At 34.0% G+C, this 18,161-nt stretch overlaps 2 protein-coding genes across 2 annotated transcripts in view; both read left to right on the top strand.

Moving 5' to 3' along the window:
• The first annotated feature begins 305 nt into the window (after positions 1–305).
• On the top strand, positions 306–10,908 carry LOC128990162 (putative glucosylceramidase 4). Its single transcript, XM_054412436.1, has 10 exons — positions 306–416; positions 1,303–1,524; positions 2,434–2,560; positions 3,329–3,482; positions 4,212–4,369; positions 4,762–4,996; positions 6,764–6,920; positions 7,331–7,401; positions 8,592–8,947; positions 10,793–10,908. Exons 1-10 carry the CDS (start codon positions 353–355, stop codon positions 10,890–10,892), a joined length of 1,644 nt encoding a protein of 547 aa, XP_054268411.1. The 5' UTR covers positions 306–352; the 3' UTR covers positions 10,893–10,908.
• Positions 10,909–12,369: 1,461 nt separating this feature from the next.
• Positions 12,370–18,161, top strand: part of LOC128990161 (putative glucosylceramidase 4) — a 31,289-nt gene continuing 25,497 nt past the window's right edge. The window contains exons 1-3 of the mRNA XM_054412435.1: positions 12,370–12,623; positions 15,909–16,133; positions 17,088–17,214. Of these exons, the coding sequence (XP_054268410.1) occupies positions 12,578–12,623; positions 15,909–16,133; positions 17,088–17,214 (398 nt within the window). The 5' untranslated portion in view covers positions 12,370–12,577. The remainder of the gene's footprint in view (positions 12,624–15,908; positions 16,134–17,087; positions 17,215–18,161) is intronic.

The raw sequence follows: 18,161 nt of genomic DNA, 5'->3' as shown, positions 1-18,161 counted from the left end.
CTTTTACCTTGAAACATAAAGCCTGTAAAGGTTTGTTTGAATTGCAACTGCCAAAATTTAAATTTTACTTGTATTGACCTCTAAACAATACAAAAGAGATGATTTTTTATCAACAATTTTATTATTGTAAAAATAGTACAAGAATTGTTAAGATTTCAATGATTCTTTTTTCTTTTCTCACTCATGGAAATACACAATGACAGATTATTAAAATGTATTGTTATCTGAAGATTATATTTATTACCACCAATAATCCTATCCTAAAATGTGATCCCTCCATAAAGTTTATATGATCACTTCACTCACAAAGTACACCAAGATCGTACAATCAAACTTGGACTATTGTGTGGTTATGTATGAAGGAACAATGATTATTCCTCATAAAATATTACTTATAAGCTTTGTATCATTCACAGGTATGGCCATCATCATTAAAACTTGTTGCTACTTTATTTTATAAGGATATTGATTACCTATCTACTAAATTAGTGATTTAAAATCCAATTTAAGTGAACAATAGTGGTGTAAAATGTTAATTCCCATGGTATTCTAATAAAGAAAAAGTAAAATATCATAGTTTGGTTTTGGCAGATTTGTTTTATTTTTATTTATTGATTTTTTTGTAATAGGCTTTTAACCTTGCATTTGCCCGTCCACATAGGCTATGGACCTGTGCGTGGAACGAATCCAGCAAAGGAAGGCAGTTCAATACAAGGGTTAACTGTACCGATAAAAAGTAGCGGTAGTGGCCAGGATCTGAGCCCACGACATCACTGTCTTCGGCCCGACTGAGCCACATTCATCAAAAATTACTTCAAGCTAAGCTATTATCATTTAACTAAAAACACACTTTATTACCTTCCCTGCAGCAGGAAACCATTGTAGCCTACTCGTTAAACAATAGGGGTTAAATTTGACATGCTTAAGGAAATATTTGAGGGAAAATAAGATCAGACAAATGGAATTTCGCTTAGACTGCAGGTTTGTTGCAGCAGAAGTATTTGTCTATTAAAGACAATCAGTTTTGTCTGTAAGCCCATTAAATATTTGAAAATAAGGTAATAGTGAATAACCTGAGAACATTAACCTAAATTTCTATAGTTTAGTTAGTATATGAACACAAAAGACAATTAAGGTTCTGAATTTTAATAATCTAACATTTATGTCTCTTTGGAACTAAATACATTTGGGAGTAATAGTAATGCCCTTTAAACATACAAATTTAACTATGTAGTAAAACTATCAAGTTCTTATACCAACCAAATCTATCCATGGATCTATAGCACTACGATTTTGTTCTAGTCAAACTGTCCTTGGCAGAAATGATTCCATGTAATGTTCGTAAGGCATCGTCAGGTTACGTTTGTGTCTGCAATGCAACTTACTGTGATACAGTAGAGAAGCCCGCAGTGATCGCTCGAGGACTCTACCTCCATTACAGCACATCCAAGGAAACGCCTGGCTTTTCCGTGTCCTCTGGCAATTTTACAAATTCCACTATACAATTGAGGGAAAATTCAGAAGGCAAGTATTTAGACAGGCTGTTTTGTTGAACAATATTGTTTGCTTCCTTAGTGATGGTGTTTATAAGTCACTAAAGATCCTGTGGCGTTTGGTATTCAACCAGTCCGTACCGGTTCTTTAATATTTGTTTCTATATTGTATTGTACATTCTGTTACGGTAAATTTAATGAAAGAATGGCGTGTTCTCTGTGTGAGAAAGCTTTGTGGATTTAGTTTTACGCTAACTTAATACTTTTAATTTGATTTTATATTTGTCTTAATCAGCTATTAATGATGATACTGTTTTTAATTTCTCCCCCTATACATAGTTTAAGGAGAAAGTATTGTTTTGTCAAAATGTTCGAGTTGGAGTTTTGGGTGGATAAATCCGTTTTTCGGTACATCATGAATCCAAAAAAGTAGGTTCCTATGTGGTTTGTGGATGTCAACAGAGCTACAGTGGACACCGGTGATCGGATTCTGATGAAAATTGATATGTGGATTGGATACTAATCTATGGTATCTTCAGGAATTTTTTCATTTTCATGCAATTTTTTTTCTTAAAGATGATTGTCCCATAAACCCATAAATAGCAGAAAAATCTTATTCAAAACTGCTCGAACAATTTTAAAATTAAAATTTAGTATGTTACAGCCCTTTTACCTCTCAACCAAATGTTGCAACCGCTATTGCTGTAAAAATTATGGTTAAAAAGTTATTGCACTTTTTATGATTTTCCCCACAAAATATCATAGTTACTCGCACCGCTTACCATGATAAGGGTTGTTGACAAGCTAATGGGAGAAAGTGTGAGTCAGATTGCTGATACTGATGATTTTTTCTCAAAAACATAAGTCTTAAGTATCAAATTAATCACAATTTGCTGTACGCTAACCCAACTGACATGAAACTAAACCTTTCTCTGTGTAGATGTCATTATCCAGGTGAATTCTACTATTCAGTATCAGACTTTTGAAGGGATTGGTGCCGCACTCACCGCCTCCTCTGCCACTGCCATCAGTAGTCTGCCCCACGCAGCCAAACAGAAACTGATAGAGTGAGTGAAATAAGTTTTATGCATCTAAAAACCCTTCCAGGTTTTATTTCTTTGAACATAATGGAAATTCAAGAAGTTTGGAGTAAATTAAATAAACTTGATGTGATGAAAGGCAGTGGTTTTTGGAACTGTTTGTGTACCTTTGCTGGCTGTAAAATGACACATTATTATTATCTTTATAATCATGAGGCAGGGATGGGGGAGCGAGCTGGTCTAGTGGTTAGAGGACAGGACTTTGGCCCACGAGGTCCCGTGTTAAAATCCTGCCAAATCACCAATGGATTTTAACTAAGTGATAATGTCGCAACCCCTATGTCTAGCCTGAAGTAATGTGAAAAACGATCCCGGCCTTAAAAAGAAAGGAATGGGGATGCCACCTAGGTGTGTGTTTCAACCCAAATGAGTGTAGAATGTTTTGAGATACACTGTGTCGTCTTGTTACTGACTAAGATAATCTGTTTCATCAGTCAGGATAATTTATTTAAAGCCCCAAATGATCAGGGACAGCTGAGTCCAGATTCAAACCAATCACTGATTTTCCTCAGGATCGAACCGGCAACCTTTTGATTATTCGTCAAGATCTTTAACCATTCAGCTACACTTGACACAGGAAAAGTTTGGTGCTTCCTGAATTTAAAAACTCTTATAGCTGTATAATCCTTAGATATTTTATGTGTACTATTTTTCTGTGTCATTGGCAACCTTATTTTTTAAGGCAGAGGTATTTATTTTTATAAATAAATTCTTTTCTCTCAAATATTTTTTCAGATCTTACTTTGGCCAGACAGGTGTAGAGTATTCTTTTGTGAGAGTGCCAGCGGAGCCGACAGATTTCACTCCTGCTTACGCAACATATGATGACATTCCAGGGGATACAGAGTTGAAGTATTTCAATCTTACTAAAGATGATTTGGATTTCAAGGTTAGTCATAACATATTAGTCAAGGTTAAACATATTCCTTTGCAGTTTTGTCACAAATATGGTGCAGCTCGAATGATCCAGTGAATGAGAGTGGTTTGAGTTTTATGTAAAGCTTTTGTTCACTTTATCTGATATTATATCTTCTTAATATATACAAGAAAGTTGTGTTAGTTACAGTGTTTATAACTAGAAAACTACTGAACCGATTGGCATGAATTTACAGGGATATTCCTTAGGTACTAGAATAACATAATAGCCTGTTTCCGTTTCAAAATCCCTTAAGGGAAGCGTCCTATGGCCCTTTGCAGTTTACATGTTAATCTTATGGAAGAATGTTTTATTTTGTTTACCATGCCATGTTTGTCATTTCTTGATTAAATTAAATTAAGGAAACAGCTGTTGTAATGATAACCTAATTTTTAAAAACAAATCTATGCATAACAAATGAGAGCTATCAAATAGGTTTCTATTCCATTTGTTTTTTACGAATATTTGCTGTCAAATGTAACTGAAGGCAAGGGAGCGCAGCGAACGAGCTCCAACCTAAAGGTGAGTGAGCGTAGCGAATGAACTTCAACCAGGACGTGATTAAGCCATGCGAACGAGCTCATCTTGAAAATGAACGAGCATTTGACATAAAACTACATTACAACAGGACAACGTCTGTCGGGCCAGCTAGTACTAACTTAAAAGTCAATACAAATACAGTATTATGTGATACATTTGCAGATTCCACTACTCCACTTGGCCTTGAATGTAAGCAGAAGAAATATAAAGCTGATAGGTGTGGCTTGGACAGCTCCACACTGGATGAAAACTAATAATGACATGAGTGCAGGCTACATCAGAAAGGACCATCTCAGTACTTACGCTAAATACTTGCTCAAGTTAGTGTGGGAGCCTTTTTATTACCATTTTCCTTATCTTATAAACAGAAAAATCAAAATTTGCATGAAACGAGTTTTTGGTGGAATCAGTAAAGATAAGTTGAGAGTAGCAAAATGCTTAATCAGAGACACAACTCACAATAAGTACATCAAATTAGTGAATTTTATACATTGTTTACTCTTGACCAGGAGACCACTTGGCATTTGATCATTCCTAGCAACAACTGATGCACTAATACTAGTAGACCAAATAGCCTAGCAAAGTAGTTCTTAGATTGGTTTCTAGGCTGCAGCACATATCATGTAATGTTACTCCATTACATCCCATATAGTTAGTCTTTGGGCTAACTACGATTAAAACATTTTTAACCAATTGTGGAATTGATTTTCAGATTTCTTCAAGCATATAAAAGCTTCGGATTGGATTTCTGGGGAATTACGTTCGGGAATCAAGTGGCGGTCTTTTGGTCTTTAAACCTCCCAATCCCAAGCATAATCATGCCACCGCAACAAGCAAGGATTTTTATCAAATACTTAAGACCATTATTACAAGATTCTGGTTTTGAAAATGTCAAAATATTAGGACTGGACGACCAACGCCCATTTACGTTGTGGTACTTTGACAGAGTAAGTTTCAATTATTTGTTTAATATGTCGCTGTATGATTCCTGTGGCTTTTCTGTTCAATCAAAACTCTAGGTAGGTACTATCATACAACAATAATTTTTTAAATATGAGTAAAAATAAACTATTACTTTTTAACTGAAATATTTTAAACTGTTAATTTTAGTTTGATAAAAAGGATGCTATTATTTACAAATCTCAATGTCATCCATTACTGGATATTAAAAGTTACAAACATTTTCAGTAAACTTTTTTTTTAGATGCCATAGTTAAAGTAATAATTTACATTTGTATACGTTATAGAATATCTTTTTGTCAATAATATTCACATCCTCTCATAAAACTCCTATAAAATCATTAGATATAAAATATAGACTAACAAGATTTATATCCGAGTGACATATTTAATTGCAAGCTTTTCCTTTTTTTGCTTGAACCTGTCAGATATTGTATTTGTGAAGGTGTATGTGTATTCCTATAATAGTTTTGCTTGCAAATCTGAAAAAAAATATGCAAACCAACTGCTGTTCTGATTATAAGAAGGTTTTTAACTGACTATAAGATCCCCATCTGTAGAATGGGTACACAGCTAGTTTACATCTAAATCAGCTGCCCTCAGTTGAACGACACAATATTGACAATTATCTGTGCAATATTCTCCCTTATCCTTGGGGAAAAGAATCTCTAGCGAAGGTTTAAAGAAATATTCCACTGATTTTTTTGTTGCTGTTGTTGATTGTAGTTTTTCATCGTCAATGGATAACCATGGACAGCCATGGTGCTAGGGTGCTCCTGACAGGAAGCCAACGTCTTGGTCTCTGCTACTAATCTGACTTATTGATCTACTTCACTAAAAAGATTGGCAAACTAAAAGCTAAATTGTAGTAGTTTTAGTGTCGATCCCCCACTCTGCCTGCGGCACATACCAAACACAGCTTTCAGCAGTGTTTGATGAATTGTACTGTATTTGCTTGGTTGGATTGCCTACACACCAGAGTGAGAACTGTGAGTTTTGTTTTGAATGGACGTGATGATAGCTTTGTTACTAACTAAGATCAGCTTTCGTAAAAGACCAACGATCAAGGACTGCTGAGTCCAGTTTCAAACTATTAAAAGTCTTTTGACATTTCTCAGAATCAAACCAGCAACCTTTCGATTTCTAAATGGGTTACCTTATGTCCCATGGTCGTCTGTCAAAATCTTAGGCACCTACCGAGCACACACTTTCTTGTATCCAACATGATCTATTACTATCTCATGTTGGAGTAATCATGAAATTTGTGGAAGAGAGTCGTCAAAGTAAAACGTTTATTTTCCTGAATTGTTTCTTCAGCTTTTTGCTTCATTTCGTCCGTGACTAGTGATGGCCTCCCGCTCCGATCTTCATCATAAACCATTCCTTGGTTAAATATGATACACTGCTTTCATACTGATGTGATTTTGTACTGATGATTACTTCTACACCATAGACAGCTTTAACTTGCCTATAAATTTCGATGGGCTTAATTTTGGGGGGTATCCACTCCGCTACACAGCTACATAGCATAAATCCAACTATACATATAGTTTCTGAAAGCATAAGTCAATCTTAGATTATGTCACACTCATCACCGACATTTCACTATTTCAGACTTTGGAACTCCAAGGGTCAATGTAGTAACCAAAATTCATATATCTCTCTAGCAGTGAATACGTATGATCAATGTGATAACCAATTGGCACTAAGTACGTTGTTTATGAAATATTTAATCACCCGGGTATTTTTTTCAGTTGTTCTCAGAGCAAGAAGCTGAACAATTTGTGGATGGTGCGGCTATCCATTGGTACTATGATGACGATGTTAATATATATATTTTGGATGAGTTCCACCAAAAATACCCAGAAAAAGTCATTTTGTACACAGAATGTAGTATTATAGACTTTTTAGGTAAGTAGATATTGATTATACATTTACAGTACCATCAGTCATATTCACCAAATCGTGTTCATTGTTTAAAAATGTGTGCAAAAAATAATCCAATAATCTTCTTCTCAGTATATAACGAGGCTTACATCCATCTTCTTTTAAATTGTTTGATTTGTTGTTTTGATGATTAACTCATTAAGTGAGATGTTAACACATTAACTCTATTGTAAGGATAGAACTTATAATACTAAGTCCAAAGATATAATCTCTTAGTTGTTGTAAAAATAGTGAAAAAATGTCAACAATAATTTGCATGTAGGCCTAAACACAATTTCATAATTTGCTGAAATGCAACTTGAGGTACAAAAACTTACTTTTAAATAGCACACAATGTGACCATGTACTTTACTTTCATTGTTTAATGTTTTCAGGATTTAATGTTCCTGATATTGGTTCAGGCGACTGGGAAAGTGCAGTGATTTATCTGAATAATATATTTCAGGTATGTATGATTTTTATATCTTACTTTTACAGTGTTTAAGCTGAAAAAAATTAAATGTGTTAATATTATTATGAAGCCATGAGATATGGTATTTATCAATCTATATTGAAATACAAAATAAGTGTTTATAAACAATATTATTTGTGCAACTAGTGAGCAAAGTGAGCAATTGCCTCACTCGAGAGAAATCCTCTCGAGGAATGATTTCTTGAGTGAGGCGATTGCACTTTGCACTCTAGCTGCACATTATATTTTACCTACAGTTACCATAAAACAAATAAATTGGTAAAGAAACGCAAATCTGGAGTGAGACAAAGTAATTAGAGTGAGACAATGTTAGCATTGTCTCACTGATGAGCGAATTGGCCACTTTGCTTTCTCAAATCAGTGAGACAACATGTACATTGCTAGGTAACTGTAGGAAAAGTAAATTTTTTATCTAGTTAACAAGTTTTGATGTTGTTTAATTAATTTAAAGCTCACTAAGACTATAATTACTTTTTAAAATCTACGTTTGAAAATACTAACTTTGATTTACAGTAGGCCTAATTAAATAGGATATCAGAAAAAACAAATTTAAGCTTATTCCAATAACCTGGCATGTAGCTTATTACACTGAACAACGTAAACCCCAATTTCTGAAAAAATTGAAAAATGATCAAATTATTCTTTCAGAGACATTTTAATTTTGCTTTATTAATAGGTGGGTTACTAACCTTGAAAACATATTACAATGAAGAAGTAATTTTAGCAATAAACTAGACCTCTTTCAAAATGTTGATGACGTTTTCCTTCTACATTTCAATGTGGTGATATTTAATAAACCACTGATTATTAATTTTTACTAAATAAAGTAATACATTTTTCCATAATTATTCTATGGGAATTTGAAAAATAATTGGTTTTGGATTCCAAACTATTTTTTAACTAAAACGTTTTATTACATGCATATAGCTTAAAAACTTTAAGTATGCTTGCTTTCTTTGATTCCTGTGAATAGGTGGGTTACTAACCTTGAAAACATATTACAATGAAGAAGTAATTTTAGCAATAAACTAGACATAAGGTACCTCTTTCAAAATGTTGATGACGTTTTCCTTCTACATTTCAATGTGGTGATATTTAATAAACCACTGATTATTAATTTTTACCAATATTAAAATATTATGTTTCATTTTGATAATGTATAGAATTTAGCTCACTGGGTGGGAGGATATTTGGACTGGAACATCGCTTTGGATGAAAATGGAGGACCTGCTGGGTTCTTGAACTCTACGATGGACACACAGATTATCATCAACACTACGAGTGGAGAGTTCTACAAACAACCGTCTCACTACGTACTGGGGCACTTCTCAAAGTTCATAACTCCAGGAGCTAAACTAATAAAGATTGAGATTTATGATGATATCTCAATAACAACTGATAAATCAAAAAACAACGCAGAGCCAGAGCCGACTAAAAAGCCATTTATTCTTTCAAACCGAGTTTTGGCTGTTGCTGCGTTAAATCCTGACGGAAGCCATGCAGTCATTGCATACAACCCGTGAGTAATGTCATACACTTCATTGGGTAAGAAATATCTATGTAGCCAGTTGTATTATGATAGTAGATAAAACTGTTAAACATAGATAATTGTGAAATGGACCGAAACCTGAACAATAGACACAATACATTTTTTAAACCTCCCACCACCAATTTTCATTATGTGTGGTATTTTCAATGTATCGATTATTAAAAATTCAGATTTGAGGCAAATGATTCTCTCAATTATATATGTCATTTGGATTGGCTGGTACAGTTTCATTAACAATTCTGCAAGTCTGCATGAAGAAATTGTTTTTATATAACAACAATAGTTGAGGAATTTACGTCGAGTGTTAGTGGCTAGCTTTGATCAGAATGCGCATCTGCCCAATTAGATTCAGTATGTGATAAGAAAATTAGTCTTAAAATTTTGAGTATCCAGATAGTTTCTTATCTAACATTAAATTAAATTATTCTTAACCATAAGAGAAAGATGACACATACAGGGTGTGTTAATTAAGTTTCAGGAATTATTTCCCATGTAGCAGAGCGCTTCTAGACCAGTCACGTGGCACTGGTTGGGTGGAGGGGTGTCTCAGGTAAGCGACCGAACCAATCCCGGTTGCCGGTGCAACACTAGAGTGAATGCATCATATGCAAAGTTAGAGTGTGTTTTGTAATCACGTCAAAACATTGTGAGAGTGAAAATTCAGCGTTTGGAGGAGCAACATTACTCCATAAAATTCTGTCTCAAGAACGACGTGGAAATGCTTTAGTTGCTTCAATAGGACTAAGAAGTCGCAATGCCTCAAACCATAGTTTTCATGTGGCAAAAGTATAAAGATGGCCAAGAAGACGTCGAAAACGATGATAATGCTGGAAGACCTCAATGTCGCGGAACCAAGAAAATCTAGCCGGTAAAAAAGGAAGCGGTTCGGCACTGTCGCAGCAGTTCAAATGGCTTTGACGAAGATTCTAAACGTCATTCCAATAGATGAGTTCCTGGAAGCCTTCTGACAGTAGAAAACTCGCTGCCAGCGGTGTGTCAACTCAGAAAAGGAAACCATTTTGAAGATTTTTAGCCCGCTATACATAAATGTTCTATACCTACTTACTTTCCTGAGACCAGTCTTGAAACTTAACCAACACAACCTGTACAAACGCTACATAATGTTAGAATTTAGAAATGAATGAAATATTCTTTAAATCATGAATCTTGAGGAACCTCAACCATATGTCTAAATTACATTTTTTTTAAAGTAAACACTTTGGATGATCCTAATAAATTAAGTCCGTAATTCATAATTGAAGTGAAATAAGCATGATACTGCAATTTGTATACCAAAATTTATTTGTTTTTCTAATAACTTGACAAAATCCAGATGATAAGTTCTTTTAAATTCTTTTTGACAAGTTTAACCAACTGAAATCACAACTTTGATAAGTTTTTCTTCTGAATAATCAACTGTATTTTCAGAAATATCAAACATTAAATCTAATTTGGGGTGATCTCTTCTTTTATATTGGAGCCAGATAAATTTTATCAGTTGTGTTTTGGATACATTCATGGAAAAGCTGAAAAGGATAGGTAGTGAAAAAAGAGGCCACTTTGTTATAAAAGTGATTGAAATTTTGTCATCTTTGCTACACAGTTAGTTAACATATCCTTGCAGTTTCGGCCAATACTTATCATATGCATGTAAATTGCCACATAGACTTTGGATTTTGCACACAATAAACTATTTGATCAGTTAACATATCCTTGCAGTTTCGGCCAATACTTATCATCTGCATGTAAATTGCCACATAGACTTTGGATTTTGCACCCAATAAACTATTTGATACATGTTTGCAATTTTTTCAGACATCCACATCCAGTAAACTTGATAGTGTTTGACTCAGATGCTGGAAGCTTCAATCAAACTGTCCAAGCCTACTCTTTAAATACATTTGTGTTTTACTAATAAATGTTTGACTTCACTAAGCCTGTTTAATTTTTCCCTTCCGATGAACAAAAATGTAGCTCAGCCTTAACCAAGCAATCTTGTAGTAAAAACAAAAACTACCGATTATCAAACATTGGATCATGATTGGTAGGTTATAAATGTGACTTTATACTATTGCAGAGTTTCTATTACAGTGCAAATAAATTTTACTGAGGCATCCTGACCTGCATTGTTAAGGCCCCAAAGTATCTTAATCAAATATAATATATCAACAAAGCTTTGTTACTGTAGTAATATTCCAATGTAGAGGGACTGGCTGCTCAAGAAGTTAGATAAAGGGACTTCTATCTTCGTTGAGGCGCAGGTTCAAATATTGCCATTCAACAATAACAATTTGCTGTGTAATGATGATTTGACTATTGTTTAGGGATTTGTCAAGCAAATTAGAAATATATAGATCTTTTAGGTCTATTGGTTTAAAGGACATTCCTACTTCAAAAAACCGTCAAGTTGATTCTGAATGGAAACTGGAAGGAAAATGAAACGTACAAAAGAGGACAGATGACTAGGCTAGCTAAAAATTTCAGCAACTAAAATGTTTGATTTTAACCAGAAGTTATTAGAGCAAAATCCTGACAAAACCTATTTAAAAATAATGAAGATATAAGTAGCAAAGTTAGAAGTGTGTTTTAAGGTCCTGATGAGATGAATAAAATGTTCTACTGAAATAAGCTTCCATATTAACAAAAGCTCCTTAAAGAGACTTGCCCAGATAATTGATGACATAACAAGTCTATAGGGTCCACGAGAGTCTGCAGTTGGCGTCATCCAATCACGTGACAGGGGTAGTGCGACGTTGCCATATCACCTGTTGACGACACTAATTAAAATATACTAAACAATATTTTCAAATCAGCTGGTATTATTTGATTTGGCAACAATGCGCGGTCCTCATTGGCTCCTTTGAAGTCACAAGGCCAGGGCAGCTCCAGGAATAATTTTTTGGGTAGGCCTGACAAGGATCAAGAAAGAGTTTGATCTGGGGACGAGAGGTTTGAAGAGCCCCCAGCAAAAAGGGGGGAATTTTAAAATTGAAATGCAACATAATTAGTTTCAATGCTTTCCCTTTATTTGAATATAATTCAATTTCTTTATTTATTTATAATTTTGAAATGTCTACCAACATTTTGGTTAGGCCCAGGCCTACCTGACCTGCCCTCTGGAGCTGCCCCTGCACGTGGCAAATAGACTCCTCCCTCAAGTGCAGACTCTCGTGGACCGTACTGTAGTTATGTTTTATGCTGTAGCTATAGTAGCCTTGTTAACCTACATAATATGATAAGATATAAATAAATGACGTTTCCTGAATTTGAATCAATTGTTATGAAGTACTGTCAATTATTTGGATACTTTTATCAACTTGATATGTTTATCACCACTCAATGAATTTGGATATTCCATTGTGTTTGAGAAGTAGATAGTAAGTTAATTCAAAACTTGATCATCTTACAGACACTCAAAGTGGACTCTAAAATAATCATTGACACATTACGGGGAACTATTAACTTATGCGTTATGACTAAGTCTAATTTGTTGTGAGCCTATACTTCAGAGATTAACATACCTCCACACTACCTACTTTGTTAGTTTAATTGTGTGACAACTAGGAATATATTTTACACATTTTAAAGAAATCTTTAGTCATGTGTATGTGGTCATTAGTTTTGTTAACGCTTCTGGCTTTCCATGGTAAGTATAGTAAACAACAAATTTATTAGAACACACATATTTAAATCAAACATAATATTTTAACAACTCAGATTTAAATTAATCATCTATTACTAGAAAGATTGGACTATTGGATTGGGGTCTTATAAAGGGAAAGTTTTTTTTACTTTGCAATTCCTGTATTGTTAAGTAAAATAAGTAAACTATTGTATAGTTTGCTTACCGATAGTTAAATTTTTATTCAGCTTGGCAAATTCATTTATTTTATAATTATCTATTGACTTTTTTAAATATACCTATGTTCGATGTGAAGTCATTGAAAAAGGGAAGAAATTCTATTTCCATATCCGACTCAGAGTTGCTGTAAATCTTGGCGAATGCGTAAAGGGTGTTACTACTCCTCAACAAGCGCTAGTCAAACATTCGGGAGTGTTGCACAATGAGACGTCCAAATGTCACGACATTCAATGATATAAGTCAGTGTCACGACATCCAAAATATAATTTTTGACCGGTTTCACGATGTCCAAACCTCACCATGTCCAAGTACAGCAACAGCAATAAATATAGTCTTTCTACAAGCTTTGGACATCATGGGATTGGTCGTCGTCCAACAGCGCACTTTATACACTTAAAAACTTAGCAGTAGCACCACGTCCAAAGCCGCTGCCAGTTGCACCATGTCCAATAGCTCAGCGCTGTTGCATGACGATCAAAGCTTCTGCATACAGACAATGGTTAGATTAGGTTAAGTTAGGTTAGTATGCACTAGACGGTAAAGCAGTACTCAAAGAGTGCAGGTGCTCTGGATGTCGTGCAACTGGCAGCAAGCTTTGAACTTGCAACTGCTACTTTTTTAAGAGTGCTAAACATGCTTTTCCTCTTATATCAAAACCATTAACTCATATCATAAATTCCTCTTTAATTTGCGGTATCTTTCCTCATAAATTAAAAGTTAGCAAAATAGTACCAGTCTATAAAAAGGGGGACGAATTTGATCCCACAAGTTATAGACCAATCTCGTTATTGCCTGTGTTTTCAAAAATTTATGAAAAAGTAGTATATAACCAGCTTTTACCCTTCCTTGAATCAAACAATTTGTTGGATCCCGAGCAACATGGCTTCCGACAGGGAAAATCTACGATAACTGCTGGTATTGATTTTATTGAATCAGTAATTGACTCCATTGACAGAAATGAGAAGGTAATTGGAATTTTTCTCGACTTTTCAAAAGCATTTGACTCTGTTTCACATAAGAAATTGATAGAAATTCTTTACGGCTTAAATATAAATAATAAAGAGCTTAAGTGGTTCAGTTCATACTTGCAAGGAAGGCAACAATGTGTCCAAATACAGCATAATTTCTGCCACCCAAATAATAAATACTCTTATACTCAAAATATTTACTCTGAGTATAAAAATATTAAATATGGTGTCCCCCAGGGATCTATTTTGGGCCCTCTTTTATTTCTTTGTTATATGAGGGGGTTCCCACTAGCTGTCGATGGAGGAAGTTCAGTGTGTCTTTATGCTGATGACACCAACATCACAGTTACAGGCAATTCCCAAGAGGAAGTTGAACTAAAATCTTTTCTAAATCTTTTATCAATTTTATTAATGATTTCTCAACCAGCAAAAATCTCTAATAAATTACAGTAAATCAAATTTTATATCATTCTCCACAAAACAATCAAGATGTAAATTGAACCCGAATATTTACCTTGATAATTCAAACTTGAGTCAAGTGGAGTATACAAAATTTCTCGGATTGATATTGGATCAAAACCTAAATTGGGATAAGCATGTTGAGCATGTAATTGACAAAATGTCAAAAGGTAGATATGCCCTGCGACAAATGTCAAGGGTGTGTGATATTGATACTTTAAAAACCATATACTTTGCATTAATAAATTCTCACATATCCTATGGTATAGCAATTTATGGAGGAACTACCCAGAAAAATTTGGATAAAATTCTTCATCATCAAAAAAAGGCACTCCGAATTATTTTCAAAATTAAAAATAAACGCCAATCAATGAAACCATTCTTTTCTAAATTAGGTGTTATGACTTGTATATTTATGAAACTATATTACATATAAAAAAATTAAACCTCCAAACTAATAGTACAAATATTCGACACTATAAATTAAGGCATACTAGGCAGGTTGAACGACATAAATTAAAGTTTTTTGAGAAGAAATGTAGTTTCATTGGCATAAAATTCTTATTTAATTTACCTAAAGTTATAATAGAGGAAAAAAGTTTTGACGTTTTTAAAAAAAGATTGAAAGATTATCTCCTTTCATTGTCTTTGTATTCTTTGGATGAATTTTGGAATTCAAGAGAAATCATAAATGATAGTTTAGGAAGATGATTTGATTTAATTTTGTTTTGTTATTCTTCTTAAGCTTTAAATTTGTTTTGAAAAGATAATGATTGTTTTAGCAATAAGTAAAGCATAATTCATCTTTATATTTATTTGACGCTATTCATTGTATAAAACTTGTAAGTTACTGTGAATGAATAAAGAGAATTTGAATTTAATTGAATTGAATTGAAGTGTAAAGTGTGCTGTTGGGACCAATATCATGACGTCCAGAGCTTGTAGAAAGACTATATTTATTTCAGTTACTGTACTTTTGGACATGGTAATATTTGGATGTCGTGCAACAATCAAATATTTTATATTGGATGTCGTGAAACAGCTCAAACATTTTATTTTGGACGTTATGACACTGACTTTAGGTATCATTGGACGTTGTGCAATGCATCAAAACATTCGTGTGCTGTGAAACATGCTTGTGTGGGTCACAGCAACTTCGTCTCAGCATTCCTGGCTTTAAGAGAAATGCTCTTATCTTGCAGTAACTGACTTGTTTAAATAGTTGCTCAGTTGTAGCAATTTTTTCCCAAATAGAAAATATATCGTAGTTGAATGGAGCTCCCACAGAGTGTGCCCTGTCAAAATTATATTTTCTTTCTTATTTTTCTTGTACTTTGATAGATTATTTACATAAAATATGGTTTGGTTTTCAGTAAGGGTTTTATTTATATTTCCTTGGTTAAAAAGTTTGTGTATTTAACAGAAATCACAAATTGGCTTTGAAAAATCTATCGGCCCAATTCGACCACGTTAATTTTTATCCTGAAACTGGCTATAACTTTAACATAGGAATGGAATGTCTAGTTCTGATCATTATTCTAAGATCTTACTTCAAAACTCATTAAATTAACCTTCATATAACCTTCACACTTTGCTTAGCTAAGTTATTGGATTCAAACTCTTATCTTCATAAATGTTGCAGGGCAGTTATCTTCATCGGAAAACATCCCCTGTAATGTTCGGGATGCAGAAGCAGGCTACATTTGCGTATGCAATGCTACGTATTGTGATACGATTGAGCAGCCTAAAGCTCTTCCCAGAGGCTCTTACTACCATTACAGCACATCTAGTACTTCTCCTGGGTTTACTATGGATAAAGGACGGTTTATGGACTCTGCAAGGAACTCAACACTTGGAAGTTCTAAGGGTATGGTACAAGTTCTAACTTCTTACGTTAGCCAGCTGTCGCTGACAATTTTAAGTTAATAAGAAACCTCCACTAAAATGTGCTTGCTTTGATATTTTAATCGTAAAAGAATTTTCAGGAGAGAAAACTTTTATTTGCATCTGCAAGGCTAATTTCAAAGCAATTAATTGCAAGTGCAGCTTCATGCTTGCTATGTAGGCTGAATAATCCACTAAGTATAACCATAGATTAAACATACTCCGTATAACCTGACTGAAAAGTGAAATTAAAATTCAATTACATTTATTTATGATAATAAAACAGCTTGGTCTCGCCAAGTTTACAAAACTTGTCCACGAGGTCCAATTGGTGCACAAAAAATAACAAACAAAATGAACATTTTTCATTTCTTTTACAAAAATTTATCTAGCACTACTAATAGGTTTGTGACAGGCACCTGTCTATACAGAATAATTGGCAGCAGAAATACAAACCTCTAAAGGTAGTATGAACAGTTGCTTTATAATCTACGCATTATATTCAGTTGTCTTTGTTATCCTGGTATGTAGACCAGGAGTTTTTACCAGATAGCATTTGCTTTAGCATGTGTATATCATAGACAAATAGAATAAATGTAGACCGTCAGCTGTGCTGCGGTTAGCACGAGTTCTGGCGTCCACCATTAGGTTTGCCGGCCGTGTAGTTACGGTACGGTGCACACCGCTGCAGCGTCTGCTGGTAGCAAACGGCGAGGAGCCGACGACGGCAGCAAATCGAAAATCAAGCGGCACATTGCGGAACCTTCCTTTGACAGTCTATATTTTATTATATTTGTGGTCAATGGAAATTAATAGTTGTCATACTCATAACCAGCAGCAATGACCCCTGCCACTCCAATTTTGGTTCCAAACCCATTTACTGAAATATTGGCCAGTTGTTTTACTTACTATACAGCATTTGGTGTTTTTTTTTCAGATGTATTCGTAAGAATAAACTCTGGTGTACAATATCAGACTTTTGAAGGATTCGGAGCCTCCATGACTGCAGGGGCAGGAATTATGATCACCTCTCTTCCTTTAGCCGCTCAACAGAACCTTATAGAGTAAGATATCAACTAATTTATTTCATTGTTTGGTTAAGTTAATGTTGGGGAATCATATCTAACAACAAAGATAGTAGACTAATGAAGCCTTTTTCTTTGCTTGCCATGCTATTCCTACATCCCATATTATACATTTAAAACGTGAAGGTGAAGGGTGTTTATTGCCCAAAGTTTCTGAATCAACCATTTGACAGATTTTAAAGGTTTCTCTATTAAATAAAAGATAATTTTTGAGAAGAAGAGAATGTCTGAGTCGTCATTTTAATTTTTGGCTTATTTTTTTTAATTTTAAAGTTTAACAATTTACACTAACATTTTAGGTTTGTTTTGGTGCAATATAATTTAATTGAATCAAGTAACCAAAATTTTTATTGAAAAAAAACATAGTTGTTATTTGATTTTCTCCCTTAATTTTTACTTTATCCTCCTATGGTTTATGGAGAAAGTATTGTTTTCGATGTCTGTGTGTGTGTGTGTGTGTGTGTGTAAAGAGCTATACACCACGCATGTGGTCTGATTTTGATTAAATTTGGCATGTATTTTAAATGATTTTGAATGTAGATTTTTCCATAAAAACCCATAAAATAACGGAAAATTCAGATTATGGCTTGAACGATTTTGATAACAATTTAGTATGTTGTAGCCCTTTAAATTCTGAACAAAATGATAGAACTCATATTTCTGTAAAAATTACGGTTCAAAAGTTATTGTAAATTATTTTACTTTCCCATTAATAACCCCATAAAATGAAAGAAAATCATATTTTTGAAAAAAGCCGGTTTTGATTGAAATTATTATGTGATGGTAGTTCAAATTCTCAACAACATAGTGCAACCCCCTATTGCTGTAAAAATTACGGTTCAAAAGTTATTGTAACTTATAAATTGTCATTTCCTATAAAAACCCATGAAAAAACAGAAAAATGGATTTTAAAAAACCAATTCTGG

This window comes from Macrosteles quadrilineatus, unplaced genomic scaffold (assembly GCF_028750875.1).
Source record: "Macrosteles quadrilineatus isolate MER2022 unplaced genomic scaffold, UCM_ALF_1.0 Scaffold_3__2_contigs__length_128488019, whole genome shotgun sequence".
In the NCBI taxonomy this organism is placed as follows: domain Eukaryota; kingdom Metazoa; phylum Arthropoda; class Insecta; order Hemiptera; family Cicadellidae; genus Macrosteles; species Macrosteles quadrilineatus.
The sequence above is the reverse complement of the archived record's forward strand: the minus strand, read 5'-3'. Positions and strand labels throughout refer to the sequence as shown.

Bases quoted from the DNA above. Each gene is read 5' to 3' on its own strand.
- LOC128990162 (XM_054412436.1), top strand. From the start codon at position 353: ATGTATGAAGGAACAATGATTATTCCTCATAAAATATTACTTATAAGC. The intron at 1,525-2,433 runs GCAAGTATTTAG...TTCTCTGTGTAG, and splicing joins ATTGAGGGAAAATTCAGAAG to ATGTCATTATCCAGGTGAAT. The intron at 6,921-7,330 runs GTAAGTAGATAT...TAATGTTTTCAG, and splicing joins TAGTATTATAGACTTTTTAG to GATTTAATGTTCCTGATATT.